The following is a 20,880-nucleotide window of genomic DNA, read 5'->3' as shown; positions in this document are numbered from 1 at the left end:
ACGCGACCCAGTCGTTCAGTCTTTTTGTTCTGTATCTATGGACGCAACCCAGTCGTTCAGTCTTTTTGTTCTGTATCTGTGGACGCAACCCAGTCGTTCAGTCTTTTTGTTCTGCATCTATGGACGCGACCCAGTCGTTCAGTCTTTTTGTTCTGTATCTATGGACGTGACCCAGTCGTTCAGTCTTTTTGTTCTGTATCTATGGACGCGACCCAGTCGTTCAGTCTTTTTGTTCTGTATCTATGGACGCGACCCAGTCGTTCAGGCTTTTTGTTCTGTATCTATGGACGCAACCCAGTCATTCAGTCTTTTTGTTCTGGATCTATGGAAGCGACCCAGTCGTTCAGTCTTTTTGTTCTGTCTCTATGGACGCGACCCAGTCGTTCAGTCTTTTTGTTCTGCATCTATGGACGCGACCCAGTTGTTCAGTCTTTTTGTTCTGTATCTATGGACGCGACCCAGTCGTTCAGTCTTTTTGTTCTGTATCTATGGACGCGACCCAGTCGTTCAGGCTTTTTGTTCTGTATCTATGGACGCAACCCAGTCATTCAGTCTTTTTGTTCTGTATCTATGGACGCGACCCAGTCGTTCAGTCTTTTTGTTTTGTATCTATGGACGTGTTTGTTCTAAGTGTTCCATTGCCATACTGGCTGACAACATTCTTATCCCTTGCTTGCTATGGCATACAGTTAGCCGTAGTCGTCAAAAAGTGCAGCCAGAATGACAGCAAAGTAACTGCAGTACATTTACAATGTAAAAATACATTGTATTTACATTTACAAAATAGCCTCCAACACTCTACTCAGCAAATTGGATGCAGTCTATCAAAGTGCCATCCGTTTTGTCACCAAAGCCCCATATACTACCCACCAATGCGACCTGAATGCTCTCGTTGGCTGGTCCTCACTACATATTCATCGCCAAACCCACTGGCTCCAGGTCATCTATAAGTCTTTGCTAGGTAAAGCTCCACCTTATCTCAGCTCACTGGTCACCATAGCGACACCCACCCGTAGCACACGCTCCAGCAAATAAACTTCACTGGTCATCCCCAAAGCCAACACTTCCTTTGTCCGCCTTTCCGTCCAGTTCTCTGCTGCCAATGACTGGAGCGAATTGCAAAAATAACTGAAGTTGGAGACATATCTTCCTCACTAACTTCAAGCATCGGCTGTCAGAGCAGCTTACCGATCGCAGCTGTATACAGCCCATCTGTAAATAGCCCATCCAACCAACTATGTACCTCATCCCCATATTGCTTTTGCTCACCAGTATTTCTACTTGCACATCCTCATCTGCACATCTATCACTCCCATTGTAATTACATTGCCACTATGGCCTATTTATTGCCTTACCTCCTTACTTCATTTGCACAGACTGTATACAGATTTTCTATTGTGTTATTGACTGTACATTTGTTTATCCTATGTGTAACTCTGTGTTGTTTGTGTCGCACTGCTTTGCTTTATCTTGGCCAGGTCGCAGTTGTAAATAAGAACTTGTTCTCAACTGGCCTACCTGGTTAAATAAAGGTGAAATAAAAAAATAAAAAAATACAAGTAACCAGATTGCCACCGGCTTGTGTGGTTGGATCTGAAATAAGAAAGTGTTTGCGAAAGGTCAGATTTTAATTCTGTTTAGCGCATCTGTTGTTGTTAACATGTGGATAATTTGTGTTCTAGTGAATGGATGTGCTAGGTAGAGTTTCTGACAGTGTATGACTGGGCAGTAGCTCTGACTCAGAGCCATGTGGCCACAAGAGATTATCTGAAGTCTGTATCCCCACTTTTCTCTTCTCTTCCTCCCTCTCTCTCTAGGACCTTGGAGGTCTTCCCAGCACCCAGCCTTCATCATGAGGATGACGATGTCCTTCCTGGTTGGACTTCTGGTCCATGCTGAGTTGATCGTGTGCGTGTGCGTGTGTGTGTGTGTGTGTGTGTGTGTGTGTGTGTGTGTGTGTGTGTGTGTGTGTGTGTGTGTGTGTGTGTGTGTGTGTGTGTGTGTGTGTGTGTGTGTGTGTGTGTGTGTAGGTAGGCTGGAAGGAGAACCCCAGTAGAGTTTGACTCCGTGTTCAATGGGAGCAGACACACCTGGCGCTGAGGCAGCCCTGACATCCTGCCCATGTGTGCCAAAGGTAAAGAAACATGTACAATACACCACCATTCAAATATAGAAGATAGATGACACATAGATACACCACCATTCAAATACAGAAGATAGATGACACAGAGATACACCACCATTCAAATACAGAAGATAGATGACACAGAGATACACCACCATTCAAATACAGAAGATAGATGACACAGAGATACACCACCATTCAAATACAGGAGATAGACGGACACAGAGATACAGCACCATTCAAATACAGGAAATGCGGTTGATGGAAATTAGAGGATTCCCAGTCAGGCTCACCAGAGTACTTTTAATAACTAAAGAAATAGGTCTCTTAACCGGGCAGGTGGCTATATATTGTCCCGCAGCCCCACAGTACAGATAGCTGTTGTGAACTTAGCCTATGTGAATGTTCCCTAGGCGATAATCTAGCTCTGCCCAGTTGCATAGTTTCCAGTGTATCTGACTCACCTGTCGCCGATGATTCTCGAGGGAACTTGGGTGGCTTCGTGTCTTCTCGGAAATACAGCATTCGGGGACTTCCGTATTCCTTTGGAGATGAACGAGCAGCAGCGGATGAACGAGTGGGCCCAAGACCAGACCTCCTCTCACTCCTGCCTGTCCGTAGACGCCCATCAATCCTAAGAGTAAGGGCGATAAGGGAATCGAGGCCCAGCGGTAACTCCCGACCTGTTAGCTCATCTTTTATTTCCTCTGAAAGTCCTTGAAGGAAGGTATCGAATAGGGACTCCGGATTCCAGGCACTCTCAGCAGCCAACGTGTGAAAATCTACTGTGTAGTCTGCCATTCTACGGGAGTCTTGAAGTAATTCAAGTAATTTTCAGGCCGCCTCTCTCCAGAATACCGGAGAATCGAGCACCTTCCTCACCTCTGCCATGAAATCTTCCAGATGACGACAAATGGCGGATTGTTGCTCCCAAACAGTCATCACCCAGGAGAGCACCCTTCCCGACATTAGTGTAATAATATACAGGTTTTGACAGGTCCGAAGGGAACGAAGATGGCTGTAGCTTAAAAATAAGAGAGCACTGAGAAAGAAAACCCCTTCAGGATCTCCAGAATATCACTCCGGAGGTGGTAGGCGGGATACTCGGGGAGCTGGGGTAGGCTGTACAAACCCACCACTGATAGTAGACAGGTTACTGGGTGGTTGGGAGGTCTCAGAGGTGGCAGGCTGCCTATGAGCTAACTCACTGATTTGCTCCATTATAACCTTGAACCTTTGGTCGTGGTGTTCCGTTAGGGTTCGGAGCCCTTCCAAAGGGTCCAGCAGTAGCTCCGCATGCCTCCCAATGGTGGCTCCCTGCAGGGAGACAGCGTGGCGGAGCTGGTCCAAGTCTGCTGGGTCTGTCATGGACAGTTCGTACTATAAGGGCACAGGGTGAGACCCAGATGCAGACACGGGAGGCAGATGGTACGAGTCTCTGATATTTATTATAATCCAAGGGGCAGGCAAGAGAATGGTCGTGGACAGGCAAAAGATCATAACAAGGTCAGAGTCCAGGAGATATAGAGTGGCAGGCAGGCAGTATGGTCAGGCAGGCCGGCTCGAGGTCAGGGCAGGCAGTATGGTCAGGCAGGCAGGCTCCAGGTCAGGGCAGGCAGTATGGTCAGTCAGGCAGGCAGGCTCCAGGTCAGGGCAGGCAGTATGGTCAGTCAGGCAGGCAGGCTCCAGGTCAGGGCAGACAGTATGGTCAGGCAGGCAGGCTCCAGGTCAGGGCAGGCAGTATGGTCAGGCAGGCAGGCAGGCTCCAGGTCAGGGCAGACAGTATGGTCAGGCAGGCAGGCTCCAGGTCAGGGCAGGCAGTATGGTCAGGCAGGCTCGAGGTCAGGGCAGGGCAGGCAGTATGGTCAGGCAGGCTCCAGGTCAGGGCAGGCAGTATGGTCAGGCAGGCAGGCTCGAGGTCAGGGCAGGCAGTATGGTGAGGCAGGCTCCAGGTCAGGGCAGGCAGTATGGTCAGGCAGGCAGGCTCGAGGTCAGGGCAGGCAGTATGGTCAGGCAGGCTCCAGGTCAGGGCAGGCAGTATGGTCAGGCAGGCAGGCTCGAGGTCAGGGCAGGCAGTATGGTCAGGCAGGCTCGAGGTCAGGGCAGGCAGTATGGTCAGGCAGGCTCGAGGTCAGGGCAGGCAGAATGGTCAGGCAGGCTCGAGGTCAGGGCAGGCAGTATGGTCAGGCAGGCTCGAGGTCAGGGCAGGCAGTATGGTCAGGCAGGCTCGAGGTCAGGGCAGGCAGTATGGTCAGGCAGGCAGGCTCGAGGTCAGGGCAGGCAGTATGGTCAGGCAGGCAGGCAGGCTCGAGGTCAGGGCAGGCAGTATGGTCAGGCAGGCAGGCTCGAGGTCAGGGCAGGCAGTATGGTCAGGCAGGCAGGCTCGAGGTCAGGGCAGGCAGTATGGTCAGGCATGCGGGTTCAGAGTCAAGGCAGGCTAGAATCAAAACTAGCAAAAAACAGAGAAAAGGAAAAAGCAGGGGCACAGAGTAACACGCTGGTTGACTTGACAAAACAAGACGAACTGGCACAGACAGACAGAAAACACAGGCATAAATACCCAGGGGATAATGGGGAAGATGGGCGACCCCTGGAGGGGGAGAGACAAGCACAAGGACAGGTGAAACAGATCACGGTGTGACATTTTGTGCTGTGGGGTTGAAGATACGAACCCATAGGCTTGGCTCGCTAATCCCTTCCAGGCTTTTTGGAGGGTGGACAAGAGCCTGTCATAGCGGATGTAAACAATGTCCCCATGCGCTCTGGTAGCTTTCATGGCTGGGATAAGTACTTTCCTCTTCTGGAGCACAGCTTCAGGATAGTCCTCGTTGAGGAAGATGTAAGTTCCTCTCTAGAAGAGTTGGTCAGAGATTGTATGATTCTTAACTGTAGTAATGCTTTACGCCAACCATCATTTGTCCTACCTGTATAACAATGTCATAATGTTGACATGATGTTGATGTCTCTCTTGGTGTCAGAGTGGCAGCCGCAGGGACTCTGCAGGGTTGATGTCAATCAGGAGAGAGACCAATGTATCCTCACAGCATTTGGCCATGACTGATGAAGTCACAACCACGTATTTCCTCTTTGTGTTGAAAATAGTCAGAAAGCAACAGTGATCTGTTCCCAGTCTGACGCTAGATGTGTGTTACAGGCAGACATACTGTAGCACACTTGATGTCATCTCTTATTGGAGTACCTATCTGTCTCACCTCTGTGGTGAGTTACCCACATCCCATAACTGTATCTTTGCAATGTTTAGCAAAAACAATGATATATATATATGTCATCTGATGCAGCACTCCATCGCTCTCCCTCTTGGTCAAATAGCCCTTACACAGCCTGGAGGTGTGTTGGGTCATTGTCCTGTTGAAAAACAAATGATAGTCCCACTAAGCGCAAACCAGATGGGATGGCGTATCGCTGCAGAATGCTGTGGTAGCCATGCTGGTTAAGTGTGCTTTGAATTCTAAATAAATCACAGACGGTGTCACCAGCAAAGCACCCCCACAACATCGCACATCCTCGTCCACACTTTACAGTGGGAACAACACATGCGTAGATCATCCGTTCACCTTATCTGTGTCTCAGATTTGGACTAATAAAACCAAAGGACAGATTTCCACCGGTCTAATGTCCATTACTCGTGTTTCTTAACCCAAGCAAGTCTCTTCTTCTTATTGGTGTCCTTTAGTAGTGTTTTTTTTGTTGCAGCAATTCGACCATGGAGGCCTGATTCACTCAGTCTCCTCTGAACATGTATGTTACTTGAACTCTGTGAAGCATTTATTTGTGCTATAATCTGAGGAGCAGTTGACTCTAATGAACTTATCCTCTTCAGCAGAGGTCCTCATTTGAGCCAGTTTCATCATAGCGCTTCATGGTTTTTGCTACTGCACTTGAAGAAACAAGTTCTTGAAATATTCCGGATTGACTGACCTTCATGTCTTAAAGTAATGATGGACTCTCTTTTTATTTCCTTATTTGAGCTGTTCTTGTTATAATATGGACTTGGTCTGTTATCAAATAGGGCTATCTTCTGTATACCACCCCTACCTTGTCACGACATAACTGATTGTTTCAAATGCATTAAGAAGGAAAGAAATTCCACAAATGAACTTTTAACAAGGCACACCTGTTAATTGAAATGCCTTCCTGGTGACTACCTCATGAAGCTGATTGAGAGAATGCCAAGAATGTGCAAAGCTGTCATCAAGGCAGAGTGGCTACTTTGAAGAATCTAAAATATATTTTGATCTCTTTAACACTTTTTTTGGTTACTACAGGATTTCATGTGTTATTTCATAGTGTTGATGTCTTTGCTATTATTCGACAATGTAGAAAAAAATGTGAAAATAAAGAAAAACCCTTGGATAAGTAGGTGTGTCCAAACTTTTGCATGTTATTTTGGCTTTAATACGTGTCACATATCAGTTTGCAAACAATGTGACTTTTTTTTTTGTTGATAAAGCTGCATACAAACTCTTTCTTGAGGAAGGCAGCTCTAAAATGCAGGTGTTTTAGCCTAGCTCAGTGCTTTGTGTGGTGGGGCAGCCAGCGGAAAATACGGAGCGTAGGGGTTGGTAATGTTCTCTAGTTATGCTGTGATTGGCTCAGTGTTCTGTCACTTATGGGGATACTACGTCACCGCAAAATCTATGGGGAGAGTTCGAAAATTCTAATTTTGATGACAAAATTTGCCTTCAAGATGGAACGCCGCGCCACCTCCCTGTTCAAGTGAGCACAGCACAACAAGATGAGTCCCAAAATGTCTTGTATGCTGCTGCATAAATGATGTAATATGCCAGGGAGATATGTATACTGTAGCTAAGAAAGTAATACTAAGTGTATGTTGTGTAGTAAGCTGTTAGTAGCCCATGTGCCTCACCCTAATAATTTGGTCCCTTTCCCCCTCTTAACTTAGCCTACTGTTCTGGCTAGTGCACATGTAGCCTATAGCCTGTTTTAGAGAAATGAAGTCATTGAATATTGAAAGAGCTTTCATTGTCTGCTTATATGCCCACTTCATTTATCCTACCGTTCTGACTTGGTGTACAGGAAGAACACTGTAAGAACAGCCCATGTTCTGAATTCTGTTGCTGTACATTTTAAAAGTGCTGAACAAATAGTTATATTGATAACTTCCGACCTAGCTCGCTCACTAATGTACTCATTGAAATTACAGACTGCCTCTTGTCCGTTCGTCGTCCCCTTATGCCACAGTCTTTACATATCAATTGTCAGTAGAAACCACATTTGTTTCAGCAAGTCAGCCATATCCGCTATGTTTTTTTAAAAGGCAGTAAATGAGGTTGAATGAACTGTTTCGCTTCCAGACAAGCCTCTGCTGATACTGATAGTAACAGTGTTAGGCTCTGCTGTTGGGACAGCTTTATGTAGGCTCTCACAGGTTGCGGGCACCGTTTGTCACCGCTATAATGCAATAAATGTATTGATTTGTGTTGTGTTGTGTAATGTAGTGGCTTTGCTGGCATGCATACATTTGTTTTTTGCCCCACCAAGATTGACACGCTGAAATCTGCACTGCATAACATAAACACATTTATTTGTTAATATACCATCTCTACTCTGCTCTGTTTCCAGGTGAAGATGGCTCAGAAAAAGCAACCAACATTATCCTTTCTCTTCACTCCAAGTACCAACCATAGAGATAGAACCACTACATATTATGGTCATTCTATAGTTCAACCCGTATATAGAGAGTGACGTGACCAGTCGTGCGTAACTCCAGTGTGTCCTCCGGTCTGTCTGTCCCTCAGGTTGCTGACAGAGTCACGCCAGGCAGAGTTTATCAATGAGGCCAGGGTTCTGATCCAACCACAGGAATATGAAGAATCTATAAGTACTGTACACTGGGTATCAAACCCTGGTTGTCTGTACAACTGACCGTGTAAGCCCTCTGTACAACTGACTGTGTACGGTCTCTGTATGACTGACCATGTAAGCCCTCCATACGACTGACCGTGTAAGCCCTCCATACGACTGACCGTGTAAGCCCTCCATACGACTGACCGTGTAAGCCCTCCATACGACTGACCGTGTAAGCCCTCCGTACGACTGACCGAGTAAGCCCTCTGTACGACTGACCGAGTGAGCCCTCTGTACGACTGACCGAGTAAGCCCTCTGTACGACTGACCGAGTAAGCCCTCTGTACGACTGACCGAGTAAGCCCTCTGTACGACTGACCGAGTAAGCCCTCTGTACAACTGACCGAGTAAGCCCTCTATACGACAGAACGTGTGTGTTTGTGTTTATGTGTTTATGTGTTTATGTGTTTGTGTGTTTGTGTGTGTGTGTGTGTGTGTGTGTGTGTGTGTGTGTGTGTGTGTGTGTGTGTGTGTGTGTGTGTGTGTGTGTGTGTGTGTGTGTGTGTTGTACGTGCCTGGTAAAACCATGTGATGGGTGTGTGTGGGTGCAACGCTGCTGATTGGAATGTTCCTGATGATCCAGAGAAGTCTACTGCTGTCTACTGCTGTCTACTGCTGTCTACTGCTGTCTACTGTTGTATACTGCTGTCTACTGCTGTCTACTGTCTATCCCTGTCTGGTACTCTGTCATCAAAGAGTGAGTACATACACCACACACACACACACACACCATTGATGTGGATTTTAATTGTATTTTAATGGAGCGTTTGATCATGTCATGTTTATTCTGCTTTGAAGTTGTCTGATGTTCACTCATGCTTTATGAATTGAATGGATGAAAGGAGGGTATTTTACTTATTCTGTTGCACTACATTTGTCATGATAACAAAGTGTTTATCAACCTTACACATATGTGTGTGTGTTTCAGGTTTGGAACTCTAACAGACTTGGTTCTGTTCGTACAGCTCGCTCCCACTGTGTAAATGCTTTGGCTACTTTGTCCTGGTCACGTTTGGGATTGAACTTCTGGTTAGCATCCATCATACATCAACTATTTCACGAAGGGCTCAATTCAATGGAATCTGCATTTCTACTGGAGCTCTTGTAAAAGTCTCCCCAGGCGGTGCGTTTCTTCCATCGGGCCATGCTGACCGTAGGCCTGGATGTTCTCTCTGTCTGGCCCCTCCTCTCTGGTCTCTACAGAAAGACCAAAGTAAGTCTAGAAGTGGCTTGTTGTTCTTAGCTAGTCCCGTATTTAGCACCTCTTCTTTGGCCTTTACAGAAAGTTCAAGGTAAAACTAGGAGTGGGTTGTACAGTCGTGGCCAAAAGTTTTGAGAATGACACAAATATACATTTCCACAAATTTTGCTGTTTCAGTGTCTTTAGATATTTTTGTCAGATGTTACTATGGAATACTGAAGTATAATTACAAGCATTTCATCAGTGTCAAAGGCTTTTATTGACAATTACATGTAGTTGATGCAAAGAGTCAATATTTGGAGTGTTGACCCTTCTTTTTCAAGACCTCTGCAATCCGCCCTGGCATGCTGTCAATTAACTTCTGGGCCACATCCTGACTGATGGCAGCCCATTCTTTCATAATCAATGCTTGGAGTTTGTCAGAATTTGTCGGGTTTTGTTTGTTCACCCGCCTCTTGAGGATTGACCACAAGTTCTCAATGGGATTAAGGTCTGGGGAGTTTCCTGGCCATGCACCCAAAATATTGATGTTTTGTTCCCCGAGCCACTTAGTTATCTCTTTTGCCTTATGGCAAGGTGTTCCATCATGCTGGAAAAGGCATGGTTCGTCACGAAACTGTTCCTGGGTGTTTAGGAGAAGTTGCTTTCGGGAAGATGTGTTGGTACTATTCTTTATTCACGGCTGTGTTCTTAGGCAAAATTGTGAGTGAGCCCACTCCCTTGGCTGAGAAACAACCCCACACATGAATGGCCTCAGGATGCTTTACTGTCGGCATGACACAGGACTGATGGTAGCGCTCACCTTGTCTTCACACAGTCACGTAAATGACTTTACCCCAGTCCTCAGCAGTCCAATCCCTGTACTTTTTGCACAATATCAGTCTGTCCCTGATGTTTTTCCTGGAGAGAAGTGGCTTCTTTGCTGCCCTTCTTGACACCAGGCCATCCTCCAAAAGTATTCGCCTCATTGTGTGTGCAGATGCACTCACACCTGCCTGCTGCCATTCCTGAGCAAGCTCTGTACTGGTGGTGCCCCGATCCCGCAGCTGAATCAACTTAAGGAGACGGTCCTGGCGCTTGCTGGACTTTCTTTGGCGCCCCGAAGCCTTCCTCACAACAATTGAACAAGCTCTCCTTGAAATTCTTGATGATCCGATAAATGGTTGATTTAGGGTCAATCTTACTGGCAGCAATATCCTTGACTGTGAAGCCCTTTTTGTGCAAAGCAATGATGATGGCACGTGTTTCCTTGCAGGTAACCATGGTTGACAGAGGAAGAACAATGATTCCAAGCACCACCCTCATTTTGAAGCTTCCAGTCTGTTATTCAAAATCAATCAGCATGACAGAGTGATCTCCAGCCTTGTCCTCGTCAACACTTACACCTGTGTTAACGAGAGAATCACTGACATGATGTCAGCTGGTCCTTTTGTGGCAGAGCTGAAATGCAGTGGAAATTATTTTTGGGGATTCAGTTCATTTGCATGGCAACGAGGGACTTTGCAATTAATTGCAATTCATCTCATCACTCTTTATAATATTCTGGAGTATATGCAAATTGCTATCATACAAACTGAGGCAGCAGACTTTGTGAAAATTAATATTTGTTTCATTCTCAAAACTTTTGGCCACGACTGTAGTTCTCAGCCCCTTCCTCTTTGATGTGCACAAATCTGAAAAGACTGGATACGTGCAAGCAATATGGCAGGAGTACGAAGCACTGTAAAATGTAAATGTGTCATCTCTCTCTCTCTGTAATTTAGGTCAGTGAGCTGGGTCCTGTGTTGTTTGTTTCTGGCCACGTTTCCCATGATGCCAGTTGTAGGGAGAGAACCCAACGTTCACATGGTGTAAGTATTCTAACCTCCCTACAACATTACACTATTGCTTCATGGCACTTTCTAAATCAGCATTCCATCCATCCATCCATCCATCTCTCTCTCGTTCTTGTGCAGGGGTCCTCTCCCTGTTCATCTCTGACTTTTACGTCTGGTCGGCAATGAAACAGACTACACTACTCCTGACTGACATTTACCTCTTTATCTCCCAGGTAAAGTGTGTATGTGTCTGGATGCCTGTGTGTGTTAATCAGTCTTGTTCCTTCTATATCTCTAGATGCTTCATGTAACAGTGTGTGTGCCTATGTACCGACCAGCATCCACTCCAGTCTGCAGCTGTAACAGGGTCTGCCTCTCATCAGCCAGATCATCAGCTGGACTAAACTGGGTGGGTACCAACTCTCTCTCTCAGCCCCCTTCCTACTACAGAGTACTGGGTAAGAGAGGGTCACCCCTCACAGCCACATTCCTACTACAGAGTACTGGGTAAGAGAGGGTCACCCCTCACAGCCACATTCCTACTACAGAGTACTGGGTAAGAGAGAGTCACCCCTCACAGCCACATTCCTACTACAGAGTACTGGGTAAGAGATAGTCACCCCTCATAACAGTTGTCACACCCTGTTTCACCTGTCTTGTGCTTGTCTCCAGCCCCCACCAGGTGTCTCCCATTTACCCCATTATCCCCTGTGTATTTTTACCTGCATTTTGTGTTTGTCTGTTGCCAGTTTCTTGTCTTGTCGTAGCAGAGTGTTTCCAGCTTGTTTTGTCGTACCAGAGTGTTTCCAGCTTGTCTTGTCGTACCAGAGTGTTTCCAGTTTGTCTTGTCGTACCAGAGTGTTTCCAGTTTGTCTTGTCGTAGCAGAGTGTTTCCAGCTTGTCTTGTCGTACCAGAGTGTTTCCAGTTTGTCTTTTCATACCAGAGTGTTTCCAGCTTGTCTTGTCGTACCAGAGTGTTTCCAGCTTGTCTTGTCGTACCAGAGTGTTTCCAGCTTGTCTTGTCGTACCAGAGTGTTTCCAGCTTGTCTTGTCGTACCAGAGTGTTTCCAGTTTGTCTTGTCGTACCAGAGTGTTGCCAGTTTCTTGTCTTGTCGTAGCAGAGTGTTTCCAGCTTGTTTTGTCGTACCAGAGTGTTTCCAGCTTGTCTTGTCGTACCAGAGTGTTTCCAGTTTGTCTTGTCGTACCAGAGTGTTTCCAGTTTGTCTTGTCGTAGCAGAGTGTTTCCAGTTTGTCTTGTCGTAGCAGAGTGTTTCCAGCTTGTCTTGTCGTAGCAGAGTGTTTCCAGCTTGTCTTGTCGTACCAGAGTGTTTCCAGTTTGTCTTTTCGTACCAGAGTGTTTCCAGCTTGTCTTGTCGTACCAGAGTGTTTCCAGCTTGTCTTGTCGTACCAGAGTGTTTCCAGTTTGTCTTGTCGTACCAGAGTGTTTCCAGCTTGTCTTGTCGTACCAGAGTGTTTCCAGCTTGTCTTGTCGTACCAGAGTGTTTCCAGCTTGTCTTGTCGTAGCAGAGTGTTTCCAGTTTGTCTTGTCGTACCAGAGTGTTTCCAGTTTGTCTTGTCGTACCAGAGTGTTTCCAGCTTGTCTTGTCGTACCAGAGTGTTTCCAGCTTGTCTTGTCGTACCAGAGTGTTTCCAGCTTGTCTTGTCGTAGCAGAGTGTTTCCAGTTTGTCTTGTCGTACCAGAGTTTTTCCAGCTTGTTTTGTCGTAGCAGAGTGTTTCCAGCTTGTCTTGTCGTACGAGAGTGTTTCCAGTTTGTCTTGTCGTACCAGAGTGTTTCCAGTTTGTCTTGTCGTACCAGAGTGTTTCCAGTTTGTCTTGTCGTACCAGAGTGTTTCCAGCTTGTCTTGTCGTACCAGAGTGTTTCCAGTTTGTTTTGTCGTAGCAGAGTGTTTCCAGCTTGTCTTGTCGTAGCAGAGTGTTTCCAGCTTGTCTTGTCGTAGCAGAGTGTTTCCAGTTTGTTTTGTCGTAGCAGAGTGTTTCCAGCTTGTCTTGTCGTACCAGAGTGTTTCCAGTTTGTCTTGTCGTACCAGAGTGTTTCCAGCTTGTCTTGTCGTACCAGAGTGTTTCCAGCTTGTCTTGTCGTACCAGAGTGTTTCCAGTTTGTCTTGTCGTACCAGAGTGTTTCCAGCTTGTTTTGTCGTACGAGAGTGTTTCCAGCTTGTCTTGTCGTACCAGAGTGTTTCCAGCTTGTCTTGTCGTAGCAGAGTGTTTCCAGCTTGTCTTGTCGTACCAGAGTGTTTCCAGTTTGTCTTGTCGTACCAGAGTGTTTCCAGCTTGTCTTGTCGTACCAGAGTGTTTCCAGCTTGTCTTGTCGTACCAGAGTGTTTCCAGCTTGTCTTGTCGTAGCAGAGTGTTTCCAGTTTGTCTTGTCGTACCAGAGTTTTTCCAGCTTTTTTTGTCGTAGCAGAGTGTTTCCAGCTTGTCTTGTCGTACGAGAGTGTTTCCAGTTTGTCTTGTCGTACCAGAGTGTTTCCAGCTTGTCTTGTCGTAGCAGAGTGTTTCCAGCTTGTTTTGTCGTAGCAGAGTGTTTCCAGCTTGTCTTGTCGTACCAGAGTGTTTCCAGCTTGTCTTGTCGTACGAGAGTGTTTCCAGCTTGTCTTGTCGTAGCAGAGTGTTTCCAGCTTGTCTTGTCGTACGAGAGTGTTTCCAGCTTGTCTTGTCGTACCAGAGTGTTTCCAGTTTGTTTTGTCGTAGCAGAGTGTTTCCAGCTTGTCTTGTCGTACCAGAGTGTTTCCAGTTTGTCTTGTCGTACCAGAGTGTTTCCAGCTTGTCTTGTCGTACCAGAGTGTTTCCAGCTTGTCTTGTCGTAGCAGAGTGTTTCCAGCTTGTCTTGTCGTACCAGAGTGTTTCCAGCTTGTTTTGTCGTACGAGAGTGTTTCCAGCTTGTCTTGTCGTACCAGAGTGTTTCCAGCTTGTCTTGTCGTACCAGAGTGTTCCCAGCTTGTCTTGTCGTACGAGAGTGTTTCCAGCTTGTCTTGTCGTACCAGAGTGTTTCCAGTTTGTTTTGTCGTACGAGAGTGTTTCCAGCTTGTCTTGTCGTACCAGAGTGTTTCCAGCTTGTCTTGTCGTACCAGAGTGTTTCCAGTTTGTCTTGTCGTACCAGAGTGTTTCCAGTTTGTCTTGTCGTAGCAGAGTGTTTCCAGCTTGTCTTGTCGTACCAGAGTGTTTCCAGCTTGTCTTGTCGTACCAGAGTGTTTCCAGCTTGTTTTGTCGTACGAGAGTGTTTCCAGCTTGTCTTGTCGTACCAGAGTGTTTCCAGCTTGTTTTGTCGTACGAGAGTGTTTCCAGTTTGTCTTGTCGTACCAGAGTGTTTCCAGTTTGTCTTGTCGTACCAGAGTGTTTCCAGCTTGTCTTGTCGTACCAGAGTGTTTCCAGTTTGTTTTGTCGTAGCAGAGTGTTTCCAGCTTGTCTTGTCGTAGCAGAGTGTTTCCAGCTTGTCTTGTCGTAGCAGAGTGTTTCCAGTTTGTTTTGTCGTAGCAGAGTGTTTCCAGCTTGTCTTGTCGTACCAGAGTGTTTCCAGTTTGTCTTGTCGTACCAGAGTGTTTCCAGCTTGTCTTGTCGTACCAGAGTGTTTCCAGCTTGTCTTGTCGTACCAGAGTGTTTCCAGTTTGTCTTGTCGTACCAGAGTGTTTCCAGCTTGTTTTGTCGTACGAGAGTGTTTCCAGCTTGTCTTGTCGTACCAGAGTGTTTCCAGCTTGTCTTGTCGTAGCAGAGTGTTTCCAGCTTGTCTTGTCGTACCAGAGTGTTTCCAGTTTGTCTTGTCGTACCAGAGTGTTTCCAGCTTGTCTTGTCGTACCAGAGTGTTTCCAGCTTGTCTTGTCGTACCAGAGTGTTTCCAGCTTGTCTTGTCGTAGCAGAGTGTTTCCAGTTTGTCTTGTCGTACCAGAGTTTTTCCAGCTTTTTTTGTCGTAGCAGAGTGTTTCCAGCTTGTCTTGTCGTACGAGAGTGTTTCCAGTTTGTCTTGTCGTACCAGAGTGTTTCCAGCTTGTCTTGTCGTAGCAGAGTGTTTCCAGCTTGTTTTGTCGTAGCAGAGTGTTTCCAGCTTGTCTTGTCGTACCAGAGTGTTTCCAGCTTGTCTTGTCGTACGAGAGTGTTTCCAGCTTGTCTTGTCGTAGCAGAGTGTTTCCAGCTTGTCTTGTCGTACGAGAGTGTTTCCAGCTTGTCTTGTCGTACCAGAGTGTTTCCAGCTTGTCTTGTCGTACCAGAGTGTTTCCAGTTTGTTTTGTCGTAGCAGAGTGTTTCCAGCTTGTCTTGTCGTAGCAGAGTGTTTCCAGCTTGTCTTGTCGTACCAGAGTGTTTCCAGTTTGTCTTGTCGTACCAGAGTGTTTCCAGCTTGTCTTGTCGTACCAGAGTGTTTCCAGCTTGTCTTGTCGTAGCAGAGTGTTTCCAGCTTGTCTTGTCGTACCAGAGTGTTTCCAGCTTGTTTTGTCGTACGAGAGTGTTTCCAGCTTGTCTTGTCGTACCAGAGTGTTTCCAGCTTGTCTTGTCGTACCAGAGTGTTCCCAGCTTGTCTTGTCGTACGAGAGTGTTTCCAGCTTGTCTTGTCGTACCAGAGTGTTTCCAGTTTGTTTTGTCGTACGAGAGTGTTTCCAGCTTGTCTTGTCGTACCAGAGTGTTTCCAGCTTGTCTTGTCGTACCAGAGTGTTTCCAGTTTGTCTTGTCGTACCAGAGTGTTTCCAGTTTGTCTTGTCGTAGCAGAGTGTTTCCAGCTTGTCTTGTCGTACCAGAGTGTTTCCAGCTTGTCTTGTCGTACCAGAGTGTTTCCAGCTTGTTTTGTCGTACGAGAGTGTTTCCAGCTTGTCTTGTCGTACCAGAGTGTTTCCAGCTTGTTTTGTCGTACGAGAGTGTTTCCAGTTTGTCTTGTCGTACCAGAGTGTTTCCAGCTTGTCTTGTCGTAGCAGAGTGTTTCCAGCTTGTCTTGTCGTACCAGAGTGTTTCCAGCTTGTCTTGTCGTAGCAGAGTGTTTCCAGCTTGTCTTGTCGTATCAGAGTGTTTCCAGTTTGTCTTGTCGTACCAGAGTGTTTCCAGCTTGTCTTGTCGTAGCAGAGTGTTTCCAGCTTGTCTTGTCGTAGCAGAGTGTTTCCAGTTTGTCTTGTCGTACCAGAGTGTTTCCAGCTTGTCTTGTCGTAGCAGAGTGTTTCCAGCTTGTCTTGTCGTAGCAGAGTGTTTCCAGCTTGTCTTGTCGTACCAGAGTGTTTCCAGCTTGTCTTGTCGTACCAGAGTGTTTCCAGCTTGTCTTGTCGTAGCAGAGTGTTTCCAGCTTGTCTTGTCGTACGAGAGTGTTTCCAGCTTGTCTTGTCGTACCAGAGTGTTTCCAGCTTGTCTTGTCGTAGCAGAGTGTTTCCAGTTTGTCTTGTCGCACCAGAGTGTTTCCAGCTTGTCTTGTCGTACCAGAGTGTTTCCAGTTTGTCTTGTCGTACCAGAGTGTTTCCAGTTTGTCTTGTCGTACCAGAGTGTTTCCAGCTTGTCTTGTCGTACCAGAGTGTTTCCAGTTTGTCTTGTCGTACCAGAGTGTTTCCAGCTTGTCTTGTCGTACCAGAGTGTTTCCAGTTTGTCTTGTCGTACCAGAGTGTTTCCAGCTTGTCTTGTCGTACCAGAGTGTTTCCAGTTTGTCTTGTCGTAGCAGAGTGTTTCCAGTTTGTCTTGTCGTACCAGAGTGTTTCCAGTTTGTCTTGTCGTACCAGAGTGTTTCCAGCTTGTCTTGTCGTACCAGAGTGTTTCCAGTTTGTCTTGTCGTACCAGAGTGTTTCCAGCTTGTCTTTTCATACCAGAGTGTTTCCAGCTTGTCTTGTTGTAGCAGAGTGTTTCCAGCTTGTCTTGTCGTACCAGAGTGTTTCCAGTTTGTCTTGTCGTACCAGAGTGTTTCCAGTTTGTCTTGTCGTAGCAGAGTGTTTCCAGTTTGTTTTGTCGTACCAGAGTGTTTCCAGATTGTCTTGTCGTACCAGAGTGTTTCCAGCTTGTCTTGTCGTACCAGAGTGTTTCCAGCTTGTCTTGTCGTACCAGAGTGTTTCCAGCTTGTTTTGTCGTACGAGAGTGTTTCCAGCTTGTCTTGTCGTACCAGAGTGTTTCCAGCTTGTCTTGTCGTACCAGAGTGTTTCCAGCTTGTCTTGTCGTACCAGAGTGTTTCCAGCTTGTCTTGTCGTACCAGAGTGTTTCCAGCTTGTCTTGTCGTACCAGAGTGTTTCCAGCTTGTCTTGTCGTACCAGAGTGTTTCCAGCTTGTTTTGTCGTACCAGAGTGTTTCCAGCTTGTCTTGTCGTACCAGAGTGTTTCCAGTTTGTTTTGTCGTAGCAGAGTGTTTCCAGCTTGTCTTGTCGTACCAGAGTGTTTCCAGTTTGTTTTGTCATACCAGAGTGTTTCCAGCTTGTCTTGTCGTAGCAGAGTGTTTCCAGCTTGTCTTGTCGTACCAGAGTGTTTCCAGCTTGTCTTGTCGTAGCAGAGTGTTTCCAGCTTGTCTTGTCGTAGCAGAGTGTTTCCAGCTTGTCTTGTCGTAGCAGAGTGTTTCCAGCTTGTCTTGTCGTACCAGAGTGTTTCCAGCTTGTTTTGTCGTACGAGAGTGTTTCCAGTTTGTCTTGTCGTACCAGAGTGTTTCCAGCTTGTCTTGTCGTAGCAGAGTGTTTCCAGCTTGTCTTGTCGTAGCAGAGTGTTTCCAGCTTGTCTTGTCGTAGCAGAGTGTTTCCAGCTTGTCTTGTCGTATCAGAGTGTTTCCAGTTTGTCTTGTCGTACCAGAGTGTTTCCAGCTTGTCTTGTCGTAGCAGAGTGTTTCCAGCTTGTCTTGTCGTAGCAGAGTGTTTCCAGTTTGTCTTGTCGTACCAGAGTGTTTCCAGCTTGTCTTGTCGTAGCAGAGTGTTTCCAGCTTGTCTTGTTGTAGCAGAGTGTTTCCAGCTTGTCTTGTCGTACCAGAGTGTTTCCAGCTTGTCTTGTCGTACCAGAGTGTTTCCAGCTTGTCTTGTCGTACGAGAGTGTTTCCAGCTTGTCTTGTCGTACCAGAGTGTTTCCAGCTTGTCTTGTCGTACCAGAGTGTTTCCAGTTTGTCTTGTCGTACCAGAGTGTTTCCAGCTTGTCTTGTCGTACCAGAGTGTTTCCAGTTTGTCTTGTCGTACCAGAGTGTTTCCAGTTTGTCTTGTCGTACCAGAGTGTTTCCAGCTTGTCTTGTCGTACCAGAGTGTTTCCAGTTTGTCTTGTCGTACCAGAGTGTTTCCAGCCTGTCTTGTCGTACCAGAGTGTTTCCAGTTTGTCTTGTCGTACCAGAGTGTTTCCAGCTTGTCTTGTCGTACCAGAGTGTTTCCAGTTTGTCTTGTCGTAGCAGAGTGTTTCCAGTTTGTCTTGTCGTACCAGAGTGTTTCCAGCTTGTCTTGTCGTACCAGAGTGTTTCCAGTTTGTCTTGTCGTACCAGAGTGTTTCCAGTTTGTCTTGTCGTACCAGAGTGTTTCCAGTTTGTCTTGTCGTACCAGAGTGTTTCCAGCTTGTCTTTTCATACCAGAGTGTTTCCAGCTTGTCTTGTCGTAGCAGAGTGTTTCCAGCTTGTCTTGTCGTACCAGAGTGTTTCCAGTTTGTCTTGTCGTACCAGAGTGTTTCCAGCTTGTCTTGTCGTAGCAGAGTGTTTCCAGCTTGTCTTGTCGTAGCAGAGTGTTTCCAGCTTGTCTTGTCATACCAGAGTGTTTCCAGCTTGTCTTGTCGTAGCAGAGTGTTTCCAGCTTGTCTTGTCGTACGAGAGTGTTTCCAGCTTGTCTTGTCGTACCAGAGTGTTTCCAGCTTGTCTTGTCGTAGCAGAGTGTTTCCAGTTTGTCTTGTCTTACCAGAGTGTTTCCAGCTTGTCTTGTCGTACCAGAGTGTTTCCAGTTTGTCTTGTCGTACCAGAGTGTTTCCAGTTTGTCTTGTCGTACCAGAGTGTTTCCAGCTTGTCTTGTCGTACCAGAGTGTTTCCAGTTTGTCTTGTCGTACCAGTGTTTCCAGCTTGTCTTGTCGTACCAGAGTGTTTCCAGTTTGTCTTGTCGTACCAGAGTGTTTCCAGCTTGTCTTGTCGTACCAGAGTGTTTCCAGTTTGTCTTGTCGTAGCAGAGTGTTTCCAGTTTGTCTTGTCGTACCAGAGTGTTTCCAGCTTGTCTTGTCGTACCAGAGTGTTTCCAGTTTGTCTTGTCGTACCAGAGTGTTTCCAGTTTGTCTTGTCGTACCAGAGTGTTTCCAGTTTGTCTTGTCGTACCAGAGTGTTTCCAGCTTGTCTTTTCATACCAGAGTGTTTCCAGCTTGTCTTGTTGTAGCAGAGTGTTTCCAGTTTGTTTTGTCGTACCAGAGTGTTTCCAGCTTGTCTTGTCGTAGCAGAGTGTTTCCAGTTTGTTTTGTCGTACCAGAGTGTTTCCAGCTTGTCTTGTCGTAGCAGAGTGTTTCCAGCTTGTCTTGTCGTAGCAGAGTGTTTCCAGCTTGTCTTGTCGTAGCAGAGTGTTTCCAGCTTGTCTTGTCGTAGCAGAGTGTTTCCAGCTTGTCTTGTCGTACCAGAGTGTTTCCAGCTTGTCTTGTCGTACCAGAGTGTTTCCAGCTTGTCTTGTCGTACCAGAGTGTTTCCAGCTTGTCTTGTCTTGTCGTAGCAGAGTGTTTCCAGTTTGTCTTGTCGTACCAGAGTGTTTCCAGCTTGTCTTGTCGTACCAGAGTGTTTCCAGCTTGTCTTGTCGTACCAGAGAGTTTCCAGCTTGTCTTGTCTTGTCGTAGCAGAGTGTTTCCAGTTTGTCTTGTCGTACCAGAGTGTTTCCAGCTTGTCTTGTCGTACCAGAGTGTTTCCAGCTTGTCTTGTCGTACCAGAGTGTTTCCAGCTTGTCTTGTCGTAGCAGAGTGTTTCCAGCTTGTCTTGTCGTAGCAGAGTGTTTCCAGCTTGTCTTGTCGTAGCAGAGTGTTTCCAGTTTGTTTTGTCGTAGCAGAGTGTTTCCAGCTTGTCTTGTCGTAGCAGGGTGTTTCCAGCTTGTCTTGTCGTACCAGAGTGTTTCCAGCTTGTCTTGTCGTACCAGAGTGTTTCCAGTTTGTCTTGTCGTACCAGAGTGTTTCCAGTTTGTCTTGTCGTACCAGAGTGTTTCCAGTTTGTCTTGTCGTACCAGAGTGTTTCCAGTTTGTCTTGTCGTACCAGAGTGTTTCCAGCTTGTCTTTTCATACCAGAGTGTTTCCAGCTTGTCTTGTTGTAGCAGAGTGTTTCCAGTTTGTTTTGTCGTACCAGAGTGTTTCCAGCTTGTCTTGTCGTAGCAGAGTGTTTCCAGTTTGTTTTGTCGTACCAGAGTGTTTCCAGCTTGTCTTGTCGTAGCAGAGTGTTTCCAGCTTGTCTTGTCGTAGCAGAGTGTTTCCAGCTTGTCTTGTCGTAGCAGAGTGTTTCCAGCTTGTCTTGTCGTAGCAGAGTGTTTCCAGCTTGTCTTGTCGTAGCAGAGTGTTTCCAGCTTGTCTTGTCGTACCAGAGTGTTTCCAGCTTGTCTTGTCGTACCAGAGTGTTTCCAGCTTGTCTTGTCGTACCAGAGTGTTTCCAGCTTGTCTTGTCTTGTCGTAGCAGAGTGTTTCCAGTTTGTCTTGTCGTACCAGAGTGTTTCCAGCTTGTCTTGTCGTACCAGAGTGTTTCCAGCTTGTCTTGTCGTAGCAGAGTGTTTCCAGCTTGTCTTGTCGTAGCAGAGTGTTTCCAGTTTGTTTTGTCGTAGCAGAGTGTTTCCAGCTTGTCTTGTCGTAGCAGGGTGTTTCCAGCTTGTCTTGTCGTACCAGAGTGTTTCCAGCTTGTCTTGTCGTAGCAGAGTGTTTCCAGCTTGTCTTGTCGTACCAGAGTGTTTCCAGCTTGTTTTGTCGTACGAGAGTGTTTCCAGTTT

General features: G+C 46.5%; 1 protein-coding gene and 1 pseudogene across 1 annotated transcript in view; both read left to right on the top strand.

The window, feature by feature from the left end:
• Nucleotides 1–20,880, top strand: part of LOC129858978 (uncharacterized) — a 44,256-nt gene that overhangs the window by 2,530 nt on the left and 20,846 nt on the right. The window contains exons 2-5 of the mRNA XM_055928259.1: nt 1,818–8,711; nt 8,943–9,227; nt 10,979–11,065; nt 11,331–11,441. Coding sequence (XP_055784234.1) covers nt 3,600–4,766 — 1,167 coding nt within the window. The 5' untranslated portion in view covers nt 1,818–3,599 and the 3' untranslated portion in view covers nt 4,767–8,711; nt 8,943–9,227; nt 10,979–11,065; nt 11,331–11,441. The remainder of the gene's footprint in view (nt 1–1,817; nt 8,712–8,942; nt 9,228–10,978; nt 11,066–11,330; nt 11,442–20,880) is intronic.
• Nucleotides 6,834–20,880, top strand: part of LOC129858895 (probable G-protein coupled receptor 141) — a 34,893-nt pseudogene continuing 20,846 nt past the window's right edge.

This window comes from Salvelinus fontinalis, chromosome 7 (genome assembly GCF_029448725.1).
Source record: "Salvelinus fontinalis isolate EN_2023a chromosome 7, ASM2944872v1, whole genome shotgun sequence".
Classification (NCBI taxonomy): Eukaryota; Metazoa; Chordata; class Actinopteri; order Salmoniformes; family Salmonidae; genus Salvelinus; species Salvelinus fontinalis.
The sequence above is the reverse complement of the archived record's forward strand: the minus strand, read 5'-3'. Positions and strand labels throughout refer to the sequence as shown.